The sequence below is a fragment of the Paramisgurnus dabryanus genome, chromosome 19, assembly GCF_030506205.2.
Source record: "Paramisgurnus dabryanus chromosome 19, PD_genome_1.1, whole genome shotgun sequence".
In the NCBI taxonomy this organism is placed as follows: domain Eukaryota; kingdom Metazoa; phylum Chordata; class Actinopteri; order Cypriniformes; family Cobitidae; genus Paramisgurnus; species Paramisgurnus dabryanus.
Window position 1 is genome coordinate 296,840 of NC_133355.1, and position 25,661 is coordinate 322,500.

The window sequence follows — 25,661 nt, forward strand, 5'->3', positions numbered from 1 at the left end:
CCTGATCTACTGTGGGGCTAAAAATATCTGTACACTATCAAAAATGCATTGGCTGATTTAAAGTGACTTACAGTGCATGCATGCTATACATTTCAAATCAAACTCCATGACCTTGGCATTGCTAACACAATGCTTAACCAGTACAGGAACACTTTCTAATCTGTGTGTGTGTGTGTGTGTGTGTATGTGTGTGTTTGTTTAGCTTGTCTCTTAAAAGGTAAGCATAAGATTGAACTTAGTATTTGCTGGTGTTTAAAGCCTTGATATGCAGCTTTCCGGGTGTGTGCATTTGATGTGCACATACATAACTTTGAAACGGCATGTGGGTAACGCCTATACTGAGATCTCTTTCGAGTATTCTTGTTCTTGAATATTTAAATTGGCAAGCCCTAAAACACGTGCAAATGATAAACCTATATGATGGTGTTGCACTGACCAGAACTGGCCTGAGCATCGTTAACGTTTGACCTGGGCCAGCGGCCACTCCATATTGTCAAGCCCTGTTTTAAAGACCATCCTAGTTATTAAATGTGACCCTGGACCACAAAACCAACAAAATGGTCAATTTATACCAGATTATACATCATCTGGAAGTTAAATAAATAAGCTTTTCATTGATATATGGTTTGTTAGGATAAGATAATATTTTGAGATATGAGTACTGTTAGAAAATCTGGAATCATTGAAAGAAATTGCCTTTAAAGTTGTCCAAATTAAGTCATAAGCATCACATATTACTAATGATGATTCATTTTTGATATATTTACAGTAGCACATTCACAAAATATTTTAATGGAACATAATATACTTAAAGAGCAGCAATCGTCTGATTCACGATTTTACATTTCCTTTGGTGTGTAAAGGGGGTCGCACATCGGACGCGCAGCTCAGCACCGCGTCGTTCAAAAAAAAATCAAACACATTGTTTTCTATGAGTATACGCACACCAGTGCCGACAGGTGCCACCTGTCTGCGACGCCCAGCCACGACTCAGTAAGTTGCTCAAATCCCCGTCGTGCCACAGAGCGCCACTCACATAGTTTAACATTAAATAACATCATATTTGTCCCAAATCATTAACGATTAACATACATTGGCTGCTAACGTATATTTTGCAATTTGAAGTAGACGCTATCTGAAAAAGCTTGCGCTATTTAATGTGCACTTCCGGTGTACGATACCTCAGAGTTGTACTAGACGCGACTCCAACGTAAATCTCTTTTCTTGGACTACAACAAACACATGGATTGTAAGCAATAGTTTACTTGATGTAGTAAAGACCGACATTATCATAATTCCTCCCGCTTCGTACTCAGTCTGTAAGTTAACTCCTGTTAGCATAGCATTATGAGCAAATCTTTCAAACATGGTAAGAGCGTCACATTTCCGGCTGACATCAGAGGTATTCAGGCCAATCACAACGTACAGATTATTAGCTGGCCAATCAGGGACACGGAGATTTTCAAATCGATGAGTGCGAAAATCAGTGCGTTTCAGGAAGACAGGGAAATCTTGAGCTACAAAAATGTGCGATATGTGGAAAATAATGTGTTTTTAACCATAAACCACGCGAAGACATTGTTTTGTACCAAATACACAAAATAACGTTGTTTTTAGCAATGAAATATGTGCTTTTTAATAATATAAGATGGAAACTATTTAAAATGTATTCATTCCAGCCCTAAGAACAAGGGTCTTACATGGAGGTGATTTTATTAAGGTTATAAACATGTAGGGCTCTATCATACACCCGGCACAATGCAGCACAATGCGCGACGCAAGTGTCTTTTGCTAGTATCAACCCGGCGCAATGATTATTTTCACAATTAGCGCCATGTTGTTTAAATACCAAATGGATTTGTGCCCAATTTTGCGAAATCATAAATTATAAAAATCATAAATTTTTATTAAAAACAATTCATTAGGATATTATCCTAATGAATTTTTTTTTAAATTTATGATTTTGACCCAAACAATGTTTGTTGGCTATTGCTACAAATATACCCGTACTAGAATTTTTATTTTTGAAAAAAATTTGATTTCTTACTTTTTTAGGTAAAATCTAATTGTTTACAAACTCTGCACAAGTCTTTAAAATTGTACATATTAAATTCAACAAATTCAAGCAGTTTATATAAGTTATAGCAACTCATCACTAGTTGAAAATTGAAATGACTGAAAATATAAAACATTTTAGTAAGCTAAAAAAAGTTTAATCAGAATAATGTGGATAATCTTAAAAGGGCCACGTAGCAATATTTAAGTTATAGTCTCAATTACATGAGACAAAATCAAATCTTACACATTACGGGCCCTATTTTAATGATGTCTAAAGCGTACGGCGCACTGTCTATATAAACACTTTTGCTAATTTAACAACGGAAAAATAGTTTATGCACCAAGCGCACAGCCTAAAAGCGTTGTTCCTATTTTCGTAATGAGTAATGGGTGTGTTTTGGGGGTAACATGCAATAAACCAATGGGAGTCTCAGCTCTCATCCCCTTTAAAAGCCGGTTGCACCTGGCACCATGCTGACTCCCTATTTAAAAAGCGGAATTTGTAAACTGATAAACTAAGCAAAGGAAGAAGACCCACAATTTAAGATAAATGTAAAAAAATTATATTGTTTTTATTTGTATTAAAAAATTTCTTTTTTGGATTAAAAACATTAAAATCCGTTTTCTTTCAGTCAAGAAAGTAAAAATTGCAGGCTTTTAATTGCTGTAAATTTATTAATATCCTACATAATCATTGTAATCTCATAAAATAATTTGCAAATATGCAAGAAAAGGTTTGTACTCTAAAAATACTTTATTTGTAGGAGATAAAAAATGTACAAACACAGCGGCATTGTTTTTTTTTTAAAGGTGCCATTTGTAATAATTGAGGTAAAAGATTTTAAAAAATTTGCTACACGCATCAAAAGAATGAGAAGAAATAAGGGCAAAGATGTCATTAAAAAAATGACAAGGTATAGTGCTGCAGAAATATCAATCTGAATTAGCATGCTAAATTACTAGCTACAGCCCGACTGGTGTTGTAATACCAGTTTCGACCATGGGAGGCGGTATGCGGGCCACGCACATAACCGCCAGCCAAACTGCAATACACGAATAAGTCGCATGTGTGGGAGTACAGCCCTCTACTACTACCGCTGCGTGCGAAAACTAAGGCAGCTGACTTGTTGGCTTAAGATTCATGAAGGCAGCTCAGAGAAATGCGATTCGGACAGCCATGGATTCGGACATGCCTTGATGCCTTCCTGCCTTGCAATAGGGGTTTCGGACGTATTTCAGTTCAGGGAAGAGAGCAAAAGAATGGCTAAAGCAAGAGACATTTACCACTACCACAAACATTTGCTGCAGGGAACAACGCGCTCGGAATCACAAATAAAATATGATAAATAAAGTAACCGAACCAGAGTAAATACTGGCACTGCTTTTCATCGCTGGAGACAACTAATGGACATGAAAGAAATGAGGTTCGACTCCGAAATGACAACATTTCTTTTCGATTGGTAAGTAAGATGCTGTTAGTATTTCACTAGAAGTTCACTTATAATAGGCATTGCGATAACCTATGCTCAGCTTGTACATGAACTACGGCTTTGTGCAGTAAATGTGGCTCCATCTGAAAGCAGCTGATGGCGATTCACTTTTAATCAAGAAACCGGCTTCACTGACGAGAAGCGCAATGACTATCGCATGCAAATTATTGCGCATCCTTAGCTGTTAGCGTTTAATAGTTAGCTCTACCCACGGATCTGATCCGGTTTTCACCCGTTATCTACCAAGCTGATGCTAAAATGTAACATTAGTTAAGAAGCTTGAAATGTCTCCGATTATAATGAACACCAAATGGACGCACGAAACGTAGCGGAAAACATTGCAATTTTAATGAGACCGAATGTTTTTTTTGTGACTAATGATAACTTAGTTGCTAATGTAAATCAAACTTGATATATGCTGCTAAATTTGCAGCTGCTAAATTAAAATAGACCAACTCACTTTCTGGAGGTATACTGCCCCCGTCTGTTTGGAGTGTGGAGTATGAATTGATTTTTTTTGGGGCGGACATGTTAAATGGTCCCTTTAAAGCATTACTTAAAAATGTTTCTCCTCTCCCCATATCCACAGGTACAAAGTCATCATATCCAATACATCCGTGTGGTAGCATGTAAAAAAAACATTTAAAATCCATGCAATATTTGCATTTGTTTAAAGCAGAACATTTAATTCTACTTGCCAGTCTACAGGTGAAGCAGCTCTTTACACCTTCTTACATCTCATAATCGGTCCTCAATCTTTTACCTTTTAATCCTTTGATTTTTCATATTTTGAAACATTTATGTGCTGCAGCGCATCCATGTGATAGGCTAAAGCAAACGCACTTTGTTGTCTCGTTTAAAGGCACATATTTCAAACGCGCTCATTAAAATAAGAAAAAAACACTATTGCGACTTTATACCAGGTTTTAGTTAATCAATGGCGTAGTCTATTTTAGTTGCCTTAAAATAGCAACGCGCCAACAATGCGCCTGAACACAACTCGGACCAGAACACCCATGGGCGCAAAATTGGGCACAAATCCATTTGGTATGCAACATGGCGCTAAACGTGAAAATAATCATTGCGCCAAGTTGATACTAGCAAAAGACACTTGTGTCGCGCATTGTGCCGGGTGTATGATAAAGCCCTACATGTTTATAACCTAAATAAATTACCTCCATGTAAGACCCTTGTTCTTAGGGCTGGAATGAATACATTTTAATTAGTTTCAGTCTTTAATGAATTAAGCTTGTTATGCAGTCCCTTACTGTATAGTTAGCAACACTGACTTCTCTCCTCAAGCGGCCTGTCATCGGGAGGTTGAGTAAACGCTCATCTTTCCATTTGATGGAAGCCCTTCGTTCCTGATGTGTACAGTTGATGGCCCTTCACTCAAGCTACAAAAATTCAATTATGTCGCCTGCCTCCATTCCCAATCCTGTCTTCCCACTGGCGGATTCATCTCTAAAGTAATGAGATTTATATGGTAAAACAGCCCATATCTCTACTTTGAAAATTTGACAATCAGTCATCCTTGGACTTACTCATGAAATATTCACCTTAAGTTACTTAACAAGACTCCCAGCTGAGCGTATTTCAGGGGAAAAGATGAGAGAGGGAATCTTTGGGTCTGATAATGTCTTGTACTGTTTTAAGTGGCAAAGCTAATTACGGCAAAAACAAATTTAAAGAACACCAGCTGGGTTCACGCTCTGCTGTCAGTCATTAAGGAAGATTATGATGATGACCGTAATTATTTTATGCCTGTTTAATCCCCACCTTCTAACCGCGGCTCTGTCCTTGTGTCCGTCAGTCAGAACATCCATCGTGGTTTTGGTGGATAATAAAGGGTCGTCTTGGTTTTTGGAGCTGACATCGTTTGTCATTGATAATTAGCCTAAGCAATTACGATAACGTTCTTCAAAAACTATTGGAGCTAAGACCCAACGCAGGAATGATTTCCACAGCCGCTTGTGAGGTTTGGTAAGATGCAGACGTGCCACAAGACTCAAGCATTTGTACAGATATCCTTCTTATTCTTTTAGGTACAAAGATGCGAGTGCACCAAAACAACCCAGGAGCTCTGACTCTTTAAAACACATTTAAGTAAAATCAATGCAGAACAGAAAGTCTGAAGGCTTGACATTTTAAGACGTCCCTTTATGTGCACTTCATACACTACACAGGTAAAACTCAGGATTTTAAAGCTAATGCAGGAGTGCATTTTTTCATCTTGTATAAAAAATGTATATGATTTATTCCTACAGTATATAACTGTATACAGTGTCTCAAACCCCTAAACTTGTGCACTGCAATCCACTGTAAGATCTTACATACAATATACATTAAAATGCAAACATACATATCAACCTAGCTTTGGTTAAAAAAGCAATTTATCCAACCTGTTGGGTTGTAATTTAACACCAAAATGACACATGTTGTCTATCTGTCTATCCGTTCTTCTGTCTGTCTATCTGTTGATCTATTTGTCTATCATTCTATCCATCTGATCCAGCCGTCTATCCATCTATTCATCTGTCTGTCTGTCGGTCAATTTATTTATCTGTTAGTCTATCCATCTATCCGTATGTCTAAGCATCAAACATCATGCAATCTATGTATATGTCTATCTGTCTGTCCGTCTGTCTGTCTATCTGCTTATCTATCTGTCTATCCGTATTATTGTCTGTCCATCTGTCTACCTATCCATCTGTCTGTCTGTTTGTCCGTCCTTCTGTCTATGGGTCGATCTATTTGTCTATCTGTCACTGTCTATCTATTTATCTGCATCAAAGATCATAGTATCTATGTATATGTTTATTTGTCTGTCCATCCATCTGTCTGTCTTTCTGGTGATCTGTCTGTCTATCTGTCCATCTGTCGACCTATCCATCTGTCTGTCTGTCTATTTGTCAACCTATCTCTCCGTCCATCTGTCTATCGGTCGATCTATCTGTCTATCAATCACTGTATATCGATTTTTGTCTGTCTGTCTGTCTGTCTGTCTGTCTGTCTGTCTATCTATTTGTCTCGGTCTATCCATCTATCCTTCTATCTGTCTATCAATCTAACCAAGCATCAAACATCATACTATCTATGTATATGCCTATCTGTCTGTCTATCTGCTGGTCAATCTGTCTATCTGTCTTTCTGTCTGTCTATCTATTTGTCTCTGTCTATCCTTCTATCTATCTATCCACCTAACTAAACATCAAAGATCATACTATCTATGTATATGTCTATATGTCTGTCCATCCATCTGTCTGTCTATCTGCTGATAAATCTGTCTACCCATCTTTCTGTCTGTTTGTCCATCTGTCGACCTATCCATCTGTCTGTCTGTCTATTTGTCAACCTATCTGTCCGTCCATCTGTCCATCTGTTTATCGGTCGATCTATCTGTCTATCTATCATTTATCTGTGTGTCTGTCTGTTTATTTGTCTGTCTGTCTATCTGCTGATCTATCTGTCTATCCGTCTTTCTGTCTGTCTGTCTGTCTATCTATTTGTCTCTGTCTATCCATCTATCATTCTATCTGTCTATCCATCTAACTAAGCATCAAACATAATACTATCTATGTAAATGTCTATCTATATGTCTGTCTGTCTGTCCGTCCATCTGTCTGTCTGTCTGTCTATATGCTGATCTATCTGTTTATCCGTCTTTCTGTCTGTCTATCTATTTGTCTCAGTCTATCCATCTATCCTTCTATATGTCTATCTGTCTTTCTGTCTGTCTTTCTGTTGACCTATCCATCTATCTGTCTGTCTATTTGTCCATCTATTTGTCTGTCTATCTGTCCGTCCGTCTGTCTATCAGTCGATGGATCTATCTGTCTATCCATCACTGTCTATTTATTTATCTGTCTATCTGTCTGTCTGATCATCCATCCATCTATCAATCTGTTGATCTCTCTGTCCGCCTGTGTCTGTCCATTTGCCTATCCATCTATCTGTCAGTCTATCTTTTAGTTTCTCCATCTATCCATCCGTCTGTCTCTGTCTATCGATATATTTGACTGTATGTCTGTCTATCTATTTGTCTCCGTCTTTCCATCTATCCTTCTATCCATCTTAGCATCAATCATCATGCTATCTATGTATACGTCTATCTGTCTGTCTGTCTGTCTGTCTGTCTTTCCATCTTTCTGTCTGTCTTTCCATCTTTCCGTCTGTTTTTCCATCTGTCCATCCATCCACCTATCCATCTGTTGATCTATCCATCTCTCTTCGACCCAAAATGCAGTGTTGGATCAAATGCAAACATTTTCTGGGTTCATTTAACCCAGCGGCTGAACTTGCCCCATTTGGACCCAACGCTGGGTTTTAAATAACCCTGAATTTTGTGTGTGTGTACAGAGTTTGGTCTTATATCTTTTGACCAATCCATCTCTATGCCTTTTCCAGTTGTCTGTGATCACTGGATATAGATTTTATTGGGATTGAAAGAGTAACTCATATCTCACTTAGAATTATGCAAACTAGAATTCATTTCCTCTATCTATCAAAGATAACCTAAAACACACCTCAGGGTCATTTAAAGCATAGAGAGACAGAGGGAAACTGGACTGTGAATAATGGGTGTCGGGTTGACTAAAATGTGACTTGTTTTCTCTTTACATTAGTGGTTCTTCATAAAGAAGCTTTAATCAGCACCTGCTGGGAGCAAATAAGACAGTGAGGTTTCTACTGCGTAATTATCATGTATGTATGCATGTCTTCCCTCATGTATTTACAATCCCTTGGGCTTAAAAGATCTGCTGACCATACTAATACAGAAATTTAATAGCATAGTATTGATGTCAGTCAGACACAAGGTTAAAGGAAACTATAGGTGAAAGCAACTGGACAGAATGCCTATTGTTAAGTCACAGTCACTATAGGACTCCAGAGATCCTGACTGAATGAGACGCAATACCTTTGCTGATTATCATACAGAGAAAAGCAATAACAGAATCTCATTTAAAAGCATCAGAAGGAAATTATCTATACCAAATGAGTTTTTTTTCAATCCTACGTCTGAAAAGAGCTTGTTTAGGAAGTGCACATCGTGACGACAACTAGATAATTCTGTGCCATACCAACACAATGGCTTGACACGCATCAGATGTGACTGTATAGAGTAGAGCCAGATTAGTTGTTCCTCTCAAGCACACACACATCTCATGTGTTGCAGTAGCATTTATTAACATTAACAAGTGTACACGAAGTTGCTGGTAGCATCTAATTTACATCAAAGCCAAAAGGATCCAGGCCAATTAGTGCTCTGCTGCAGTCATATACAAATAACATGAAAAAAACAGATGTGCCTTGAGTTTGCTTTAAGGATAAAGATTTCTAAGGAAAACATTATTAATCCTCAACTGAACACGCTGACCTTTATGAGTGAGCCGGGGAGAAAGAGAGATTCGCAATTACAAACATTTTTCCTTTCTTGTATCACTCCATACCGACCAATAAAGCAAACAATAAAACACAATACAGAATTCTGAGAAACCCATGATCTGCAGGAAATACATCAAACATCTATCTATATGTCTATTTTTCTGTCCATCTGTATGTCTGTCTATCTGTCTACCCATTTATATGTCTATCCATATCTGTCTATTGGTCTGTCTGTCTGTCTGTCTGTCTGTCTGCCTGCCTGCCTGCCTGTCTGTCCGTATGTCTGTCTATCGGTCCTTACGTTTATACATCATTATGTCCGTCTATATATCTGTATGTCCATCTATCTATCAATATCCATCTATCTATCTGTATATCCGTCTATCTATCTCTATACATCTATCTATCCATATACAGTATCTATCCGTATTTCCATCTATCAGTCTCTCTATCCATATATCTATCCGTATTTCCATCCATCTATCTGTATATCCATCTATCCATCTATCTATCCATCTATCCATCTATCTATCTATCTGTATACAGTACATCTATCTATCCTTCTATCTATCCGTATATCTGTCTATATATCCTGATATCTGTATCTATCCATATGTCTGTCTATCTACCTGTATGTCCGTCTACTGTATCTACCATATATCCATCTATCTATATAGCTATCCGTAAATCCATCTATCTATCCGTATATACATCTATCTATCCGTCTATGTATCCGTATATCCATCTATCTATCTATCTGTATACATCTATCCGTATATCTATCCATATATCCATCTATCTATCTGTATATCCGTCTATCTATCCGTATATCCATCTATCTATCCATATGTATCTGTCTATCTATCTGCATATCCGTCTATCTATCCATATATCCGTCTATCTATCTGTATGAATGTCTATCTATCTGTATGTCAATATATCTACAGTATATCTGTCTGTATATTCGTCTATATATCCGTATGTCTGTCTATCTATCCAAATATTCGTATATCTGTCTATGTATCCGTCTATTTGTATATCCGTCTATCTATCCGTATATCCATCTATCTATTCACATATCTGTCTATGTATCCGTATGTCTGTCTATCTATCCGTATGTCAGTCTATCTACCCGTATGTCCGTCTATCTATCCTTATGTCCGTCTATCTACCCGTATGTCCGTCTATCTATCCGTATGCCTATCTATCTGTATGTCCGTCTATCTATCCAAATATCCGTCTATCTGTCTATGTATCCGTAAGTCCGTGTATCTACCTGTACGTCCATCTATCTATTTGTATATCCGTCTATCAATCCGTATATCCGTCTATCTATCCGTATGTCCGTCTATCTATCCGTATGCCTATCTATCTGTATGTCCGTCTATCTACCGTATGTCCGTCTATCTATCCGTATGTCTGTCTTTCTATCCAAATACCCGTCTATCTGTCTATGTATCCGTAAATCCGTGTATCTACCTGTACGTCCATCTATCTATTTGTATATCCGTCTATCAATCCGTATATCCGTCTATCAATCCGTATATCCGTCTATCTATCCACATATCCATCTATCTATCCTTATGTCCGTCTATCTACCCGTATTTCCGTCTATCTATCTGTATGCCTATCTATCTGTATGTCCGTCTATCTGCCCTATGTCCGTCTATCTGTATATCCGTCTATCTATCTGTATGTCTGTCTTTCTATCCACAAATCCATCTATTCGTTTATGTATATCTACGACTATCTATCTGTATATCTATCCATATCCATCTGTCTGTCTGTCCATCCATCCGTCTACCTATCCATATATCTATATATCCCTGTATCTCCCTGCCTATCTTTTCGTATATCCATCCATCCATCCATCCATCCTTTCATCAATCCATCTATCTATAATCTGTCTATCCATCTGTCTGTCTATCTGTCCATTTGTTTGTCCGGTCGTCTGTCTATCCATCTGTACATGCATCCATCTATCCATCTAAAATATTGCTGTTAACATTTTAACAGTTTATTAAGTCTATCAACACTTCACTGGCTGACCACAGTTCAGCAGCCTGTAAAGTTAAGTTAATAAATTAAAGTATAAAAAGAGAGAACTATTACCCAAGCCTAGTTCTAGAAATAGAAAACTTTTAAAACTTTAAACCTGATGTCGTTACTTTTTAATAATCCACCATCTACAACCCAGCGACCCAGAACAGCATCACAGTATTGCGCATGAATTTAAGATGTAAGGTGTCAGTCTTCAGAGAACAATTTAATTCAGTCTTAACAGTGTGGTTAAATGAGAAGACCGCCTTTATGAGCACCAGAGAAGACATGAGATAATGATGAGACCTCAACTCTGAGACAACCAGGTGCAGAAAGAGCCGTCACACAATGAAAAACTCTGACAGGAGAATAAAGTCAGATGGGTTTTTAATTAAGAGAAGTTTCTTCATCTTTAAAAAGGTGAAAAAGAAAGAGATTTTGCAGGGCCCAACAAGTGCCAAAAAATGGGTACATTTGGCTTTGTTAAGTAAATGAAATGTAGTAACTTTTTGAGGACACGTACTGTTTCATGCAGTATAATGCATGATTTACATCACAATTTAAAATGTCACAAGCTTTTCATACAATTTTGTAAAAAGCGAGAACGAAAAGCTTTATTCTGATGCAATTTATAACTCAAGTAAATTATTAACATAAAAATAATACTTTGTTTACAAAAAAATATGCATATAATTAAAATATTTATTGTCTCAAATCTCCTGCCGCTGTCAGTTGTAACAAAAAGCTCATCTCAGGTGAACGACACACAATGTAACACATGCCTGATATTATGCGAGATAAATCACTGTAGTCACTAACATTATCATACTGATATACGGCGGCTTGTGACATGTAAATATAACAGTGATAAAAGCTGAGATAAATGAACGTAGTGTTATATTGAGCATGTTTTATGCTAGCGTCCTGGTGTACTGCTCAACATCCATGTACGCTTATGAATATGTATCGGAGCACCACGCAGGTCTGCTGGATTGAATAAACATGAGGAACGTGTCATGTGTATTGAACAGTGCCCCCCTTCCCAGATGAGAAAAAAGATTAGGTGTCAACTAATGTAGATCCAGAAGCAGATGAAACGCATGAGAAGCAGATCATGGATAAATAAAGATACAGGTTGGAGCTTTGATCTTTGAGGGTCACTCAGACAGACAGAGAGAGAGAGAGAGAGAGAGAGAGAGAGAGAGAGAGAGAAGAGAGAGAGAGAGAGAGAGAGAGAGAGAGAGAGAGAGAGAGAGAGAGAGAGAGAGAGAGAGAGAGAGAGAGAGAGAGAGAGAGAGAGAGAGAGAGAGAGAGAGAGAGAATTTGTCCGGTGTTCTGCTCCGTTTCATCTGTCTATCTATCCATCCATCTATCTCGATGTCTTTCTATCTATCCATCCATCTATCTGCCTTTCCGTCTATCTATCGATCCATTAATGGATTGCTGTTAAAGGGACACTCCACTTTTTGGAAAATATGCTCATTTTCCAGCTCTCCTAGATTTTCTAGCTGATCTCCGGGTCTGGCGATAACCCTTTTAGCATAGCTTAGCATAATCCATTGAATCTGATTAGACCATTAGCATCGCGCTAAAAACCAAAGAGTTTCGATATTTTTCCCTTTTTTAAATTTTTTTGACTCTTCTGTAGTTACACCGTGTACTAAGACCGACGGAAAATTAAAAGTTGTGATTTTCTAGGCCGATATGTCTAGGAACTATACTCTCATTCTGGCGTAATAATCAAAGACTTTGCTGCTGTAACATGACTGCAGGAGGCGCAATGATATTACGCACTGCCCAAAAATAGTCCCCTTGGTTACTTTCAATAGCGTAACTACCAACGAGTCGTATTTTAAATGGAAAAAATATCAAAACTCTTTGGTCATTTTTAAGTGCGATGCTAATGGTCTAATCAGATTCAATGGATTATGCTAAGCTATGCTAAAAGTGGTACCACCAGACCCGGAGATCAGCTGAATGGATTCCAAAACCGTAAAAATCAAATGTTTAACTCTAGGGGAGCTGAAAAATTAGCCTATAATAAAAAAAAGTGGAGTGTCCCTTTAAATTATTACCGCCATATGTGTCTTTTCAGCCAATATAAATATAACCAATTGAAAAAGCAGAAAAATAATGACTTTGGACACCAGATGTCTCTGCATTTATTTCATCACCCATAAGTTATCAGTTATATGGGATGAGAGAGATTGAGAGAGGAGGACAGGAGGGTTAGGACAAGATAACAAAGGAGCAGAGGAGAAGAGAAGAGTCTTAGGATTAGAAAAGTGAGAAAGAGAAAAGGAGATGAAGTAGAAACAGTACTGCAGTTTTTAACCTCATGATTCATGACCAAATTAAACACAAATTAGGGAAACATTATTCACCCAATTCTCAAACCACAAAGACTTCAGATTCAACAAAAGGACAAACTACCATACAACCTGGGAGAAAGCTAAACAAATTCAAACCTGGCTGCAAAGTACATCAAGTCCTGCCTTTACAAAGGCAGAAAATAACCAACATGTATAACATTGTAGAGAATGACATCATCCTGTACTTCATTATCTTATATCATGGACTTATACTGCATATACATACTTCCATACAGGTACCTTTATTTTTTAATGTTTAATTGTTTATAAATATGTATACTTAAGGCCAGATTTACTAAGTGTTAGAATGCTATTCCAAAAAGCGCAAATGGGAGTGTTAATATCTGCGGGTTATTTACTAAAAAGCCGCATATTAAATAACACAGACACACTTGTAGCTAATCAGCAGTAAGGGGCGTGTCTACTTACAGACAGTAGGTGTGTTCGACTTCATGCGGCGCTGCGCAGACCGATCGGCGGCTGACTTGAAGCAGTGCATTCCGGTTAGTAATTTTGTCCGACTTCAGCTGGCGCTGCAGGCACGTGACTGTGTCATATGGTTTTTAAGTACCGCGAGAGCGTTTCGAGAGTAGCCGGCTAGCTCAGCGATTTGTGATGACGTAACAGCTTAACGTGATTGGTCGCCTCCCTGATGACAACGATCACGTGCGTTTCAAGTTTAATCCAACCTTTAGTTCCACTAATAAACATTATCAATTCATGTTTTAAAACAGGAAAAAAACACTTTAATATGCTAAAATATGTTATATTGCGTCGTGTAATAAAATAAAAATGAAAATAACAAACTCTATTGGTATTTTAATAATATAGGCTTGTTTCCCGTTATTTTCGGGTATACAGTATAATCAGCAATTAAAATATTCGATATAAAATGTTTCTGGTTGCAACTTTTTATTAAAATGTTTGTTTTTATCAAATTCAGCATCTAATTCACTTCATTTGCGATTAAAAACAAGAAAACACGGCGCACACGTCACTACGGCAAGCAGCAGGTGTCCGGCTTGACGGCTCCGTCTTCAGTTCCTCCCTCGACTGCAAGCGGCAAACCTCGCCGATCGGTCTGCGCAGCGCCGGATGATCTCGAACACACCTATTGTTGCGTAAATATGGGCGGGTCTATCAAAAGAAGGTCCAGATTCTATTGGGGTAGGGGTGTGTTTGTTTAGGTGATTTCAAATATCAACATTGGCTTTCAGAGATCATGCACCCGGCGTTCAATGCCAAAATGATGGTTTGCACTGCTCAAGCTTTTAGTAGAACTGACCCTTAATGTTTTACTTACATTGGCAAATTAAAGTAAAACCCTACCAAGCCAAGCGTTTTTGAATCTTGAAGAGAAGAGGAGTAAAGAGGTGACCCTTACCCCACTGTAGAGGTGCGAGCTGCAGGTGCTCCAATATGAGTTGATTTAGGATGCCCTCCACACTGGCCTCACCCTGACGCTGTAATGATGAGTGAACAATGAGTTAAGGAAAACATCTCACAACTTATGCAGATTAAGAGAGAAAGAAAGAGAAAGGATGACTGTTCAAGTTTGTACTTTACCAATACCAATAGAGCACTGAATATACAGCATACTTGAAACCTCAACAACGCGTTCGCAAAAATAATACCACCCTGCTTTATCCATTAAATTGTGTGTGTGTGTGTGTGTGTGTGTGTGTGTGTGTGTGTGTGTGTGTGTGTGTGTGTGTGTGTGTGTGTGTGTGTGTGTGTGGAAGAAAGTAATGTGAACACAGTGGTTTGATAGGTGAACTTTAGAGTGACTTGTGTCATTACATAACAGCAGTGAATGAAGCAGAAGAGCTGAAGCTCTTCATGCCTGAGAGCCCTTCAACTATCTACACACTGCGATGTGATGCAGAAGAGAGAAAAATTGTAAATCCAGATTTTACCTGACACTATTTCAAGCAAACGAAAAAACAATGCCTTCGTAACTTTGCTATACAAACATTTCTAGAAAAGAACACAAAATCTGGTAGATCAAAATCTGTGTTTGTGAAGTGCCAAAACATCACTGAGTTACTAAGAAGTCCTTCGGTTTAGGTCTGCACACATCTTCCACATCTCATGGGTTGCTCCTGCCTAAATTTGTCCCGGCTGTCGGCTCAGTAAATAACCAAACTGTGATTTGATTTTAAATTTTCATGCATTTGGCAGATGCTTTTATCAAAGTGACTTACAACTAGTGCTGGGTATTGGCAAGCAGGGCTTTCAACCAGATTTTTTCCAAATTGGTTCGTTGGGAACAGAAACAGTATTTTAACGTTGCCAGTTTTCGGTTCAACCCTAAAATTGATGTTCCTGAACCGGTTAGAACAAAAAAATAAAGTTCCCAAACTGGTTAATAACGTTCCATGTCAGCTGTGGGACCTACAAATAAGTAGGCTGATCATTAGGACATTAAACTTAAATTATTAGTCTACATAAATTTCCTTAAGTCTCTATCTTGTCATGAAACATTAAAAAAGGCTACATTATGTAAGCGGCATAACTGTAATTCTGACATGTCTATTATTGGCAAACAACTTTAACAAATGTTTTTATTAGAAAAAGAATACTGTGGTATTTCGAGATCAATTTGTTTGTATGTGTCCTGTCAAGAACAGAAAGATTGTTCACTTGCTATTTGAAACGCATCTCTCCATGTATGCACTTTTGAGTGCACTTAAACACGCGCATACACACAGATGGAGGACAAATTCCAAACAGCGCTTCGGGAAGAAGATGCAGCCTAAACAGTCGCTCCACATAAAGTGTAAATTACGTTGTTTTCAGTGCTTTATTCACCAAATGTATTTTGATGGACTACAGTATGAGACACAGTAGTGCAACTCTCTATCAAGTTTATACATCAAGGGCCCTATCTTGCACCCAGCGCAATTGACTTTGTCAGTGACGGATGAATCATTCGTATTTTGCACCGGCGCACAGCGGGTTTTTCCCTCCACAGACGCACGTCGGCAAACTAGGGAATGAACTTGCGCTCCCTGTGCAGTTCAGCGCAAAAAAGGAGGCGTGTTGCGGCGCAAACATCCCTGATGCTATTTTGCAGTTTCAATAAACAATTGTGCCACTGACCAAAAAAAACTTGTCTAAAGTCAGTGGCGCGTTGCGCGTGGTTCATTATGCTATTTTAAGGGCGCATGCTTGACCATAATGTATTGTTGTGTTGATTTGTAAGTGTTCTTTGGGGTTGGACCCTGCTTGCGTTTCTTGGGTCCGATTTCAAAGCCCCCAAACCCTTTCAGCGGTGAGGGTGGACGCAGCGATGTCCTCTGCTGGCGTCAGATCCTGAGGCAGATCCACCTCCCGTTACACGGCGTGCCCCGGTTTATGCTGGCAAGCTTGGGATTCCCCCGTCTCCTGACATCATTGTAGCGCTTGGCGCAACGTCCTGGGGACAATTGTGGCTATTTCCTCCTACGCCTGTTTAACCTATGCTGATTTGGGCGGGTTTCTCCTATCCCCATACAAAACAACTTCTCTGTCTTTGACTGCTCTTACAAGAACGTGGGTCTCCTCGGCTGTGAACCGCTCCTGGCGTGTGCCTGGTAAATCCGTCATAATAATAGCAACCCGCCATGGAACTTGTGCCCTTGCGTTTAAAGGGAATGTTGGATAGCGTTCTGATTGGTTTATTTGACGTTACCCCCAAACCACACCTATGAATAATGAACCAACTTCAGACCAACCCCTTATTGATTTCTCCCACCGGGAAGACAGCGCCCAAGATCCGCCCACAAAGTCACTTGCGCTTTGCGCTTCGCACTTGCATTTCAGATCGTTAAAATTGGGCCCCAAGAGTTCTGATCTTTGAAGGGCATTGGGATAATCACGTTTGATTGGATTTGGACCGGACACATTCAACCGCATGTGCATCTGTGCGTACAGAAAATTGCTCACTTTAGCGCCTTTTTGTGGTTAAATCGTTTCAAATCACTTAAGTGTTAACATTTGCAGGCCTTTGAAAAACTTGCAAATGATCAACTTTCACCCTATTTAAATTTGCGTATTAATCCGCGAATCGCGTGCGAGCCACCACATTTTGCACAGAAATCTTGAAAGAAATCACAGAAAGAACGGAAAAAATAACGGTATTAACCGGTTACCATTATTTTAAATAAACGATTCTGTTCCTGAACATATCTTTTTTTAAGGTTTCTTGTTTCGTTTCTGTTCCTTGCAAAATAGCAAAAGTTTCTAGTTTTCATTTTCGTTCCGTGAACCGATTCAAAGCCTTGTTGGCAAGGGCCTCACGATACGATACATATCACGATACATGTGCCATGGTACAATGTATCACGATACAATGCAATACGTAACATGTTGCAATACATTGCAATAGTTTTTCTTTTTTTATCAAAAATTTTATACAAATAGAGCTGACTTTTTTTACTTTTTTTAAAGCCAAAGTGCTTCCACAAGTCGACTTTAAAAAGCTGCAGGTGTTATTACATTTTCTGCCATTTTCTCACTTCCGCTAACTTCTTAGACATTGGCCGAATGGCCATATATGACAGACAACTGGAAAGCGACAACTACAGCAGCAGCAGCAGCAGCGAATTGGTCGTTTGATGCACACAGAGGGATATGATGGGTATTTAAAATATCAATAGTAGAGATTGAAATATCGATACACTATCGTGGAAAATTTATCACGATAATTAACTGTATCTATATTTTTGCAAAGCCCTACTTACAACCTGGGGCGGTCGTAGCCTAGGAGAGAGGGCTTGTAACCCGAAGGTCTCATGGCCGGCATGTTGCGGCTGTTGTGCCCTTGACCAAGGCACCTTAACCGCAGTTGCTCCCCGGGCGTGTGTGTATTTACGACTTGCAATGTGCTTGTTCACTACTCAATGGATTGGGTAAAATCAAAATCTTTTTAAGGAAGTCGGACCACTGCCCCACCATATTTTCAACACCTTCAGGTCTTACTAAAGCAAGAATTGTCACAAACTGCGCATGCACGAAGCCCCTCAACGATGTCATTCTTCAACGTTTGACAATTGGTTCTTTTAACTGGAAGGCGGGACTAGAGCAACCATACTGACCGCTGCAATCCCATTCATATAATTTCCAGTGACGCATCTTGGTAATATGAAATATTTTTGGGTTAAATGCACAAGTCACATTTCGAGTACAGTATGGGTTACCGTATCCATTATTAGCAGTATGTGTGTTCCCTAGAAATAAAACCCACAACCGTCTTGTGCCTTTTTCTAGCTACAGGAACACTTTATTATTTATTTATATAAAGCATTTATCTCCAGTGTGTTTCTATGGTTGGTTGACTGCCATGATGGCGTCTCTGACCCACAGGCTAACTGTGAATTTCTCCCCTGGGGCATTACAGACTCATCTGATACTCTTCCATCTCTCTCTGCTTTCACAGATCATGCCCATGTTCTCTCAAAAACGCACCCATATTGTGGCACGTTATCTCCTTTATTTATTATTTTACATGTGTATTATCTTGTACGTCGTCTAATTCAGCCTCCGCATCGGTATGCATCTGGTGAAAAGAACAAGCACTAGTAATTACGGAGGCATTTGGCTGGTTTTAAAATAAAGGAGTGATGCAGTAGAGATGTGCAGATCAGACAGAAGTGATATCAGGGTTTCACACTCCTGAAACTAACAGGAGATGATCAACACCTCTGAACAAGTGCAGGAGAAATCTGAGAGTAACCTCGTGTCGTTGGTGAAATACACTGCGGCCAAAATCATGCAATGTGGGGTTCAGGAGCAGAAACGTTGAGCTATATTTAGTGGTTGACTGGGTCGTCCCGAGTGGAGAATGGCAAAAACAAACGTGTGCAGAAACAATAGCTACTTTAACAAAGAAAACCAATTAAAATACAGCAAATTAAGCCATCTGTTATATGCAGGTTTCAGCAGAATTGGAACACCTGTCACTTTACAGGCTATAAATACATCCCACCGCTAGCATCTACATTTATTATGTTGCATAATATGATAAAAGGTTTCAGCAGAGCAATAAGAAGGTAGTACTAACGCAATTTAATACTATTTTAACATGCCCAAATCCATTTAAAACCACACAGAAAATGACACAAGTAGAAATCTGTCTATAAGCAACGACTTCTAAAATTTTGATGCACTCCTGGAGCACCTCTCGAACAGATTCAAAGGGCATAAATATATTAATTGTAGTAAAAATATATATTCAGTAGGGCTGCAACAACTAATCGAGTATTTAATAATAGTTAATAATATTTTATCAGAGGTGGAAAGTAACGAATTACATTTACTCACGTTACTGTAATTGAGTAGTTTTTTGTGTACTTTTACTTTGAGTAGTTTTTAAAATATGTACTTTTACTTTTACTTAAGTATGTTTTGTTTAAAGTATTGTACTTCGCTACATTTGAAATCATATCCGTTACTAAGTAATTTTTTTTTTTAAAGCAACGTGATAAAGACGCGCAACGGATTATTGATGGGCGGGGCAACGCGCAAAAAGAACCATGGAGACGGACGAGACAGGTGCGCGCTAATGCAGACCCGCCTCAGTTTAAATCTTATGAAAGAAACCCCTGGTCATATTTAAGCGACCACTTTCCACTGACGTGAAGCGAGTGTTTCATTCCTATGAAAGGTAGGATTAATTCGCTTAAGTACGAAATTGCCAACCGGGTTTTTACCGCTCATTTGCACGACGCGTTTTTAATACCATGCGCATTATCCTCCGCAGTCTAGCAGCTTCGCGTCAAGTCAAAAACAACTTCAGAACATCCTCGAGAATGCGCAGGTCATGAGAGAGAGAGGGGGTGAAAGAAGAATAAAGGTCTGACATCAGGTACCCAGGTCAGGGAAGCTAAGAGAGAATAAACGTGTCAAAAGTATATAGCCATGGCACTCATCGCATTATATGCTCATTTAAACTAGATATAGTTTAATAAAATAATGTTGTATGTTACATCAATTACAACCTTACTATAGTGATTGCATTTACTAGCTGCTGACCACCTTCAAAAGTGCATAACTCACATGTAAAATCATTAAATAATTCCATAAATGTTTCTTTGTTTAAAAAAGCTTTTGGTTATTGCACTTTAATTGTAAAGATGTTCCTACAATTAAAAAGATGTATATTCCCTTGTCGTTTTTGAACTATACTAGAATCCTCCACCTCTCCCCGCTGTAAATCATTTTAACTTTACTCTGAGTAAAGTTAAAATGATTTACTTTTTACTTTTACTTGAGTAGATTTTTAGACCAGTAACTTTACTTTTACTTAAGTAAAATATTATTAAAGTAACTTTACTTTTACTTGAGTACAATATTTTAGTACTCTTTCCACCTCTGTATTTTATAAAGAAAAATGTATTCAACTAATGTAATAATCAATTAGTTAGTGACATCACTTGCCCACTGCCCTATCGCAACAATGCACACACAAATGCGGTTATCAAGTCAGGTGCATGCATCTACTACAAGCAAAGACAAATGCTGCGTCTGAAACCACCTACTTCCATACTATATAGTAGGTGAAACACAGTATGCAAGGTGAGTAGTATGTGTGAATTCATAGTATTCGAAAAACAGCAGGTGAAAAGTACCCTGATGACCTACTACTTCCGGCAAGATCCCGGAGGGTTCATTCGATGGACACTACTATTCCGTGAGCCCCAGAGAAAGGAGTTATCCAATGAAGAAGGTGGTGTTGTTTTATTCAGAAATGCCGAACGCAATAACATGGTTCTTTTGAAATGCAAATACATATATTATAACAAAACAGCTGTCCCTTGTGGTTAAATTGCGCTTGCTTAACTCTTTCCTGCCATTGACTAGTTATCTCGTCATTTCAGAGAAAACGTTTCCCTGCCAATGACGCTTCCCTGATGTGTTTTTACGGTAATCTGTAATCCACAAGATGGCGCTCTTACCCAATTTATAAAAACTGAAGCAAAAACTAATTTTACAAACTTTAAACTCTGTGTATGTTTTGAGAATCGTTCTAAATCTAATCTCAAAATTTCTTTACAAAAATGCAATTATTTCAGGATTTTGCTAAAAATTTGCAAGAAACCTACCTATATTTAAGCACAAATGAAGATAGGATGAAACTTTTTTACTTTTTGTTTGTTTGAAATCAGGGGGTCTGTTCGTTCATTTGATATATTTGTATGTTTACATATTTACAGAAGAACATTTTCCTGAAAGGCACAAAAAATGCTGGCGAGCAACTTAAAAAAAAAAAAAAAAGGTGGGGAATGAGTTAACATTATTTTTTGTAGGGCTGAGACAATAAATTGTGAGATTATGCTTCTCAGTAAATTACGGTGATATGCCGCTACATCCAAAAGTCAGAGGGCGCTCTCGTGCAGAAACTCTATATGCGCAGCAGAAGAACCGCCATTTACACACACGGCTATACGAAATGCATATTTATATTGCTGTTCTTCAAACCTTTTCTGGTATTTTCATGATAATAAAGAATATTTATAATGATTATATTTGCTTTTTCAAATGCATGTTATAAACGACTCAAACTCACAGTGATTTTAGATTGATAAGATTGACTTCCTACAGATCAAAGAGCCATGATACACAAAAGAGCTGTGCGTAATATTGCCTTTGTGATTCAGAATCGATATCAGCCAGACATTATTTGTATATATCGTGATTAATCATCCCAGATCTAACTTGTTAGTATGATGACGTATGTCACGTGATGTGTTACCATGGCGGATGTAGCACGTACAAATTCATGAATTCATTCACACTATCCATATTCATGCTATATAGTACCTACTGTTTTAACACTCGATAAGTAGGTACTTCATCTAATTCCTTACCTACTGTCACAGTATGCGATTTCAGACGCAGCAAAAGTCACTTCTATTAAAGGAATATTCCATTTTCTTAAAAGAAAAATCCAGATAATTTACTCACCACCATGTCATCCAAAATATTGATGTCTTTCTTTGTTCAGTCCAGAAGAAATTATGTTTTTTTGAGGAAAACATTGCAGGATTTTTCTCATTTTAATGGACTTTAATAGAGCCCAACATTTAATACTTAACTCAACATTTAACAGTTTTTTTCAACGGAGTTTCAAAGGACTATAAACGATCCCAAACGAGGCATAAGGGTCTTATCTAGCAAAACGATTGTCATTTTTGACAAGAAAAATAAAAAATATACACTTTTAAACCACAACTTTTCGTCTAGGTCAAGTCTAGCGCGACCTAACGTAAATGCATAGTGACGTAGGGAGGTCACGTGTTACATATATAAAGGCACATTTGCGGACCATTTTAAACAATAAACTGACACAAAGACATTAATTAGTATCAGTTGACATACAACAACGTAGGAACGGTCCCCTTTCACCACATTTGTAAACACTGGGGCGGAGTTTCGCGTTCGTCCTCTGTGACCTCTTGACGTCATGACGTATTGCGTGGGGTCAGCTGGCGCATCACGACCGGATCTACATGACGAGAAGTTGTGGTTTAAAAGTGTATATTTGTTATTTTTATTGTCAAAAATGACAATCGTATTGCTAGATAAGACCCTTATGCCTCGTTTGGGATAGTTTATAGTCCTTTGAAACTCCGTTGAAAAAAACCGTTAAGTGTTGAGTTAAATATTAAATGTTGGGCTCTATTAAAGTCCATTGAAATGAGAAAAATCCTGCAATGTTTTCCTCAAAAAACATAATTTCTTCTCGACTGAACAAAGAAAGACATCAACATTTTGGATGACATGGTGGTGAGTAAATTATCTGGATTTTTCTTTTAAGAAAATGGACTACTCCTTTAACAAACATCTCCGTCGTAGTCCTGTCAATCGTTCTTGCATCCCAATGCTGCGTGCCATAAGGGACAACGGGGCAGTTGACAAGTGACGTTACAGTCCAAACTAATCAATAATGACATTTGTTGAACACTATTTTCATTAGCAAACATTGTAGACTATTCCAATAAATAGTTGCACAAAATATTAATAATCTGCTTTTGTGCTTCTCAAACCACGATACACCTGTGTGAAGGTGACTGTAGAAACACACACAGACTAGAACACAGTGTCCTGGGCATGATTACAACACACACACACACACACACACACACACACACACACACACACACACACACACACACACACACACACACACACACACACACACACACACACACACACACACACACACACACACACACACACACACACACACACACACACACACGCACACACACACGCACACACACACACACACGCACACACACACACACATCATAAGCTTGAACCATATGTCAGTGTATCAGGATCACTGGAAATGCATCTCGTCCAGTACGTTCCAGCTGCCGGACACAGATGCTGTTTGATGGTCACAACACACACATACACACACATACAGTACACACAAACACTCCTGCTTTACTCCTCTCCAAACTGGAATTTCGTATGAACATCAAGATGTACCAAGAGTGAATCAACTTCAAATAAAGATTTTTTTTAAGAATAATTTTGGATGAGTTATAAGCGAAGCCATTTAAAAAAAAGTTTGATATACGGAAAAGTTATTCTTACTATATTATGCAGCGCTCTGGAATGCTTGACTCTGATTGGACAATATTATGAGGATTATTATTCACAGATAACAACCACCTGAATGGATAACACAACCGAGTACTGCGAGTCAACTTTACCAATACAATTCAATACTTATAAATATATAAGCATCCATCAGGAAAGTTAATAACGGCTTTATTTCAGTAGAATTGTAGAACCGTATTTTTTACCCTCATTGTTTTACGAGTTAGTCTGCCCATTCAGCCTAATAATTAATGGTAAACGAACTTGGCTTGCTATCCTCAAATGCAGCTCGAACCTGAGGCCAAGTTCAAGTAACAGAACTGCACAAAGGGGAAAACTGAGCAGTAAAGGAGGAGGTGGGAAAGAAGAGGGATGCTGGAAAAACTGCCGACAGGCACGGAAAAGTCATTCCAGACTGCCACTTATATGCTTTTATGTGCTTGATGATTGACACAGGACAGAATTTTTAGGTTCCTCCCAAACCTATATTTATAACTTTGTTTAAAGAAGACATTTCACAACTTTTTAAAGATGTAAAATAGAGTACATATATGAAGTTTTAGCTCAAAATACTATAGAGATCATTTAAAACAATTTATTTATTCTGACATCACAAGGGGAGTCAAATTTCAATTACCAAATTTTTCACATGCTTGCAGAGAACTAAGTTACTGGGTTGTTCGTTTTCACATTTTGGAAGTCGATAGACATTAGGATGAGAAAAAGATGACATAATTTTCACTTTTTGCGTGAACTATCCCTTTAACTTCATAGTAGGGGTGTGACGAGACACTTAATCCACGAGACGAGACGAAACACGAGATTGGGTTCATGAGAACGAGACGAGACAATATTTTTACACTTTTTAAGAAACCCTCAATGATAAAATAAATGAATAAGAAACTGAAATCACATTATTTTTTAAATGTTTTAACTAATCAAGGACTGGCCCTAACAATTATTTTGCTAAATGATAATGAAGTAATTTGTTATTTTGGGGTAATAAAAATAGACCCAAGTGAGCAGAAGCATTTAAAATTACATAATAACGAAGATGCAATAATAATTGGTTCAAATAAAGTATTAAAACCAAGTTACATTAAACAACATTAACAAACACATTACATTTGTGGCATAAAAAGCATTATATATGCATTATAACAAATGCCTGCAGGGGGCGATAGTGGACTCGTCTCGCGGACGCTGTCTTCACTTTCACTTTCACTTTAGATGGAGAGAAACGCTTATTTTTAGTCAAACAATGTTTAAATCCATATTAATATTTATTATATGTCCATTTCTTTACACTAGAAATGATACAGACACTGTCATTTTTTAAAGCAAGAACATGCAGACATTAAATCATGTAACTCTGTGTGAGGGTTTAATCTGCTGAGACACATCTGACACTGATCAACAGACAAACACAATGCGTCTCAGACTTCACATGAGTTCCCAAACGAACATTATTGGAAACCCAAACAAAAAAGCAAACGCAGTAAAAGAAAAATATAATGCATGCACTGTAAAAGGTTCAAACAGAAAGCTGCATCCTCCGGAGGTCGCATTTGCAGGCTGCATACGTCATCAAGGTTTATTTCAGATCATTAACTGAGCATTACATTCGCAAGTCGTGAGCATATTACAACAAATTGCGATTAACTAAATAATTAGTAAACTTTATAATTGTTAATAGTCTCTAATAAGACAGTAATGAAGTAAG

At 38.1% G+C, this 25,661-nt stretch overlaps 1 protein-coding gene across 2 annotated transcripts in view; it reads right to left on the reverse strand.

The window, feature by feature from the left end:
- The window catches only part of trappc9 (trafficking protein particle complex subunit 9), a 278,660-nt gene that overhangs the window by 75,607 nt on the left and 177,392 nt on the right, over positions 1-25,661 (reverse strand). For both annotated transcript variants that reach the window (XM_073812647.1, XM_073812646.1), the window contains one exon: positions 14,730-14,820. In XM_073812647.1, coding sequence (XP_073668748.1) covers positions 14,730-14,820 — 91 coding nt within the window. The remainder of the gene's footprint in view (positions 1-14,729; positions 14,821-25,661) is intronic.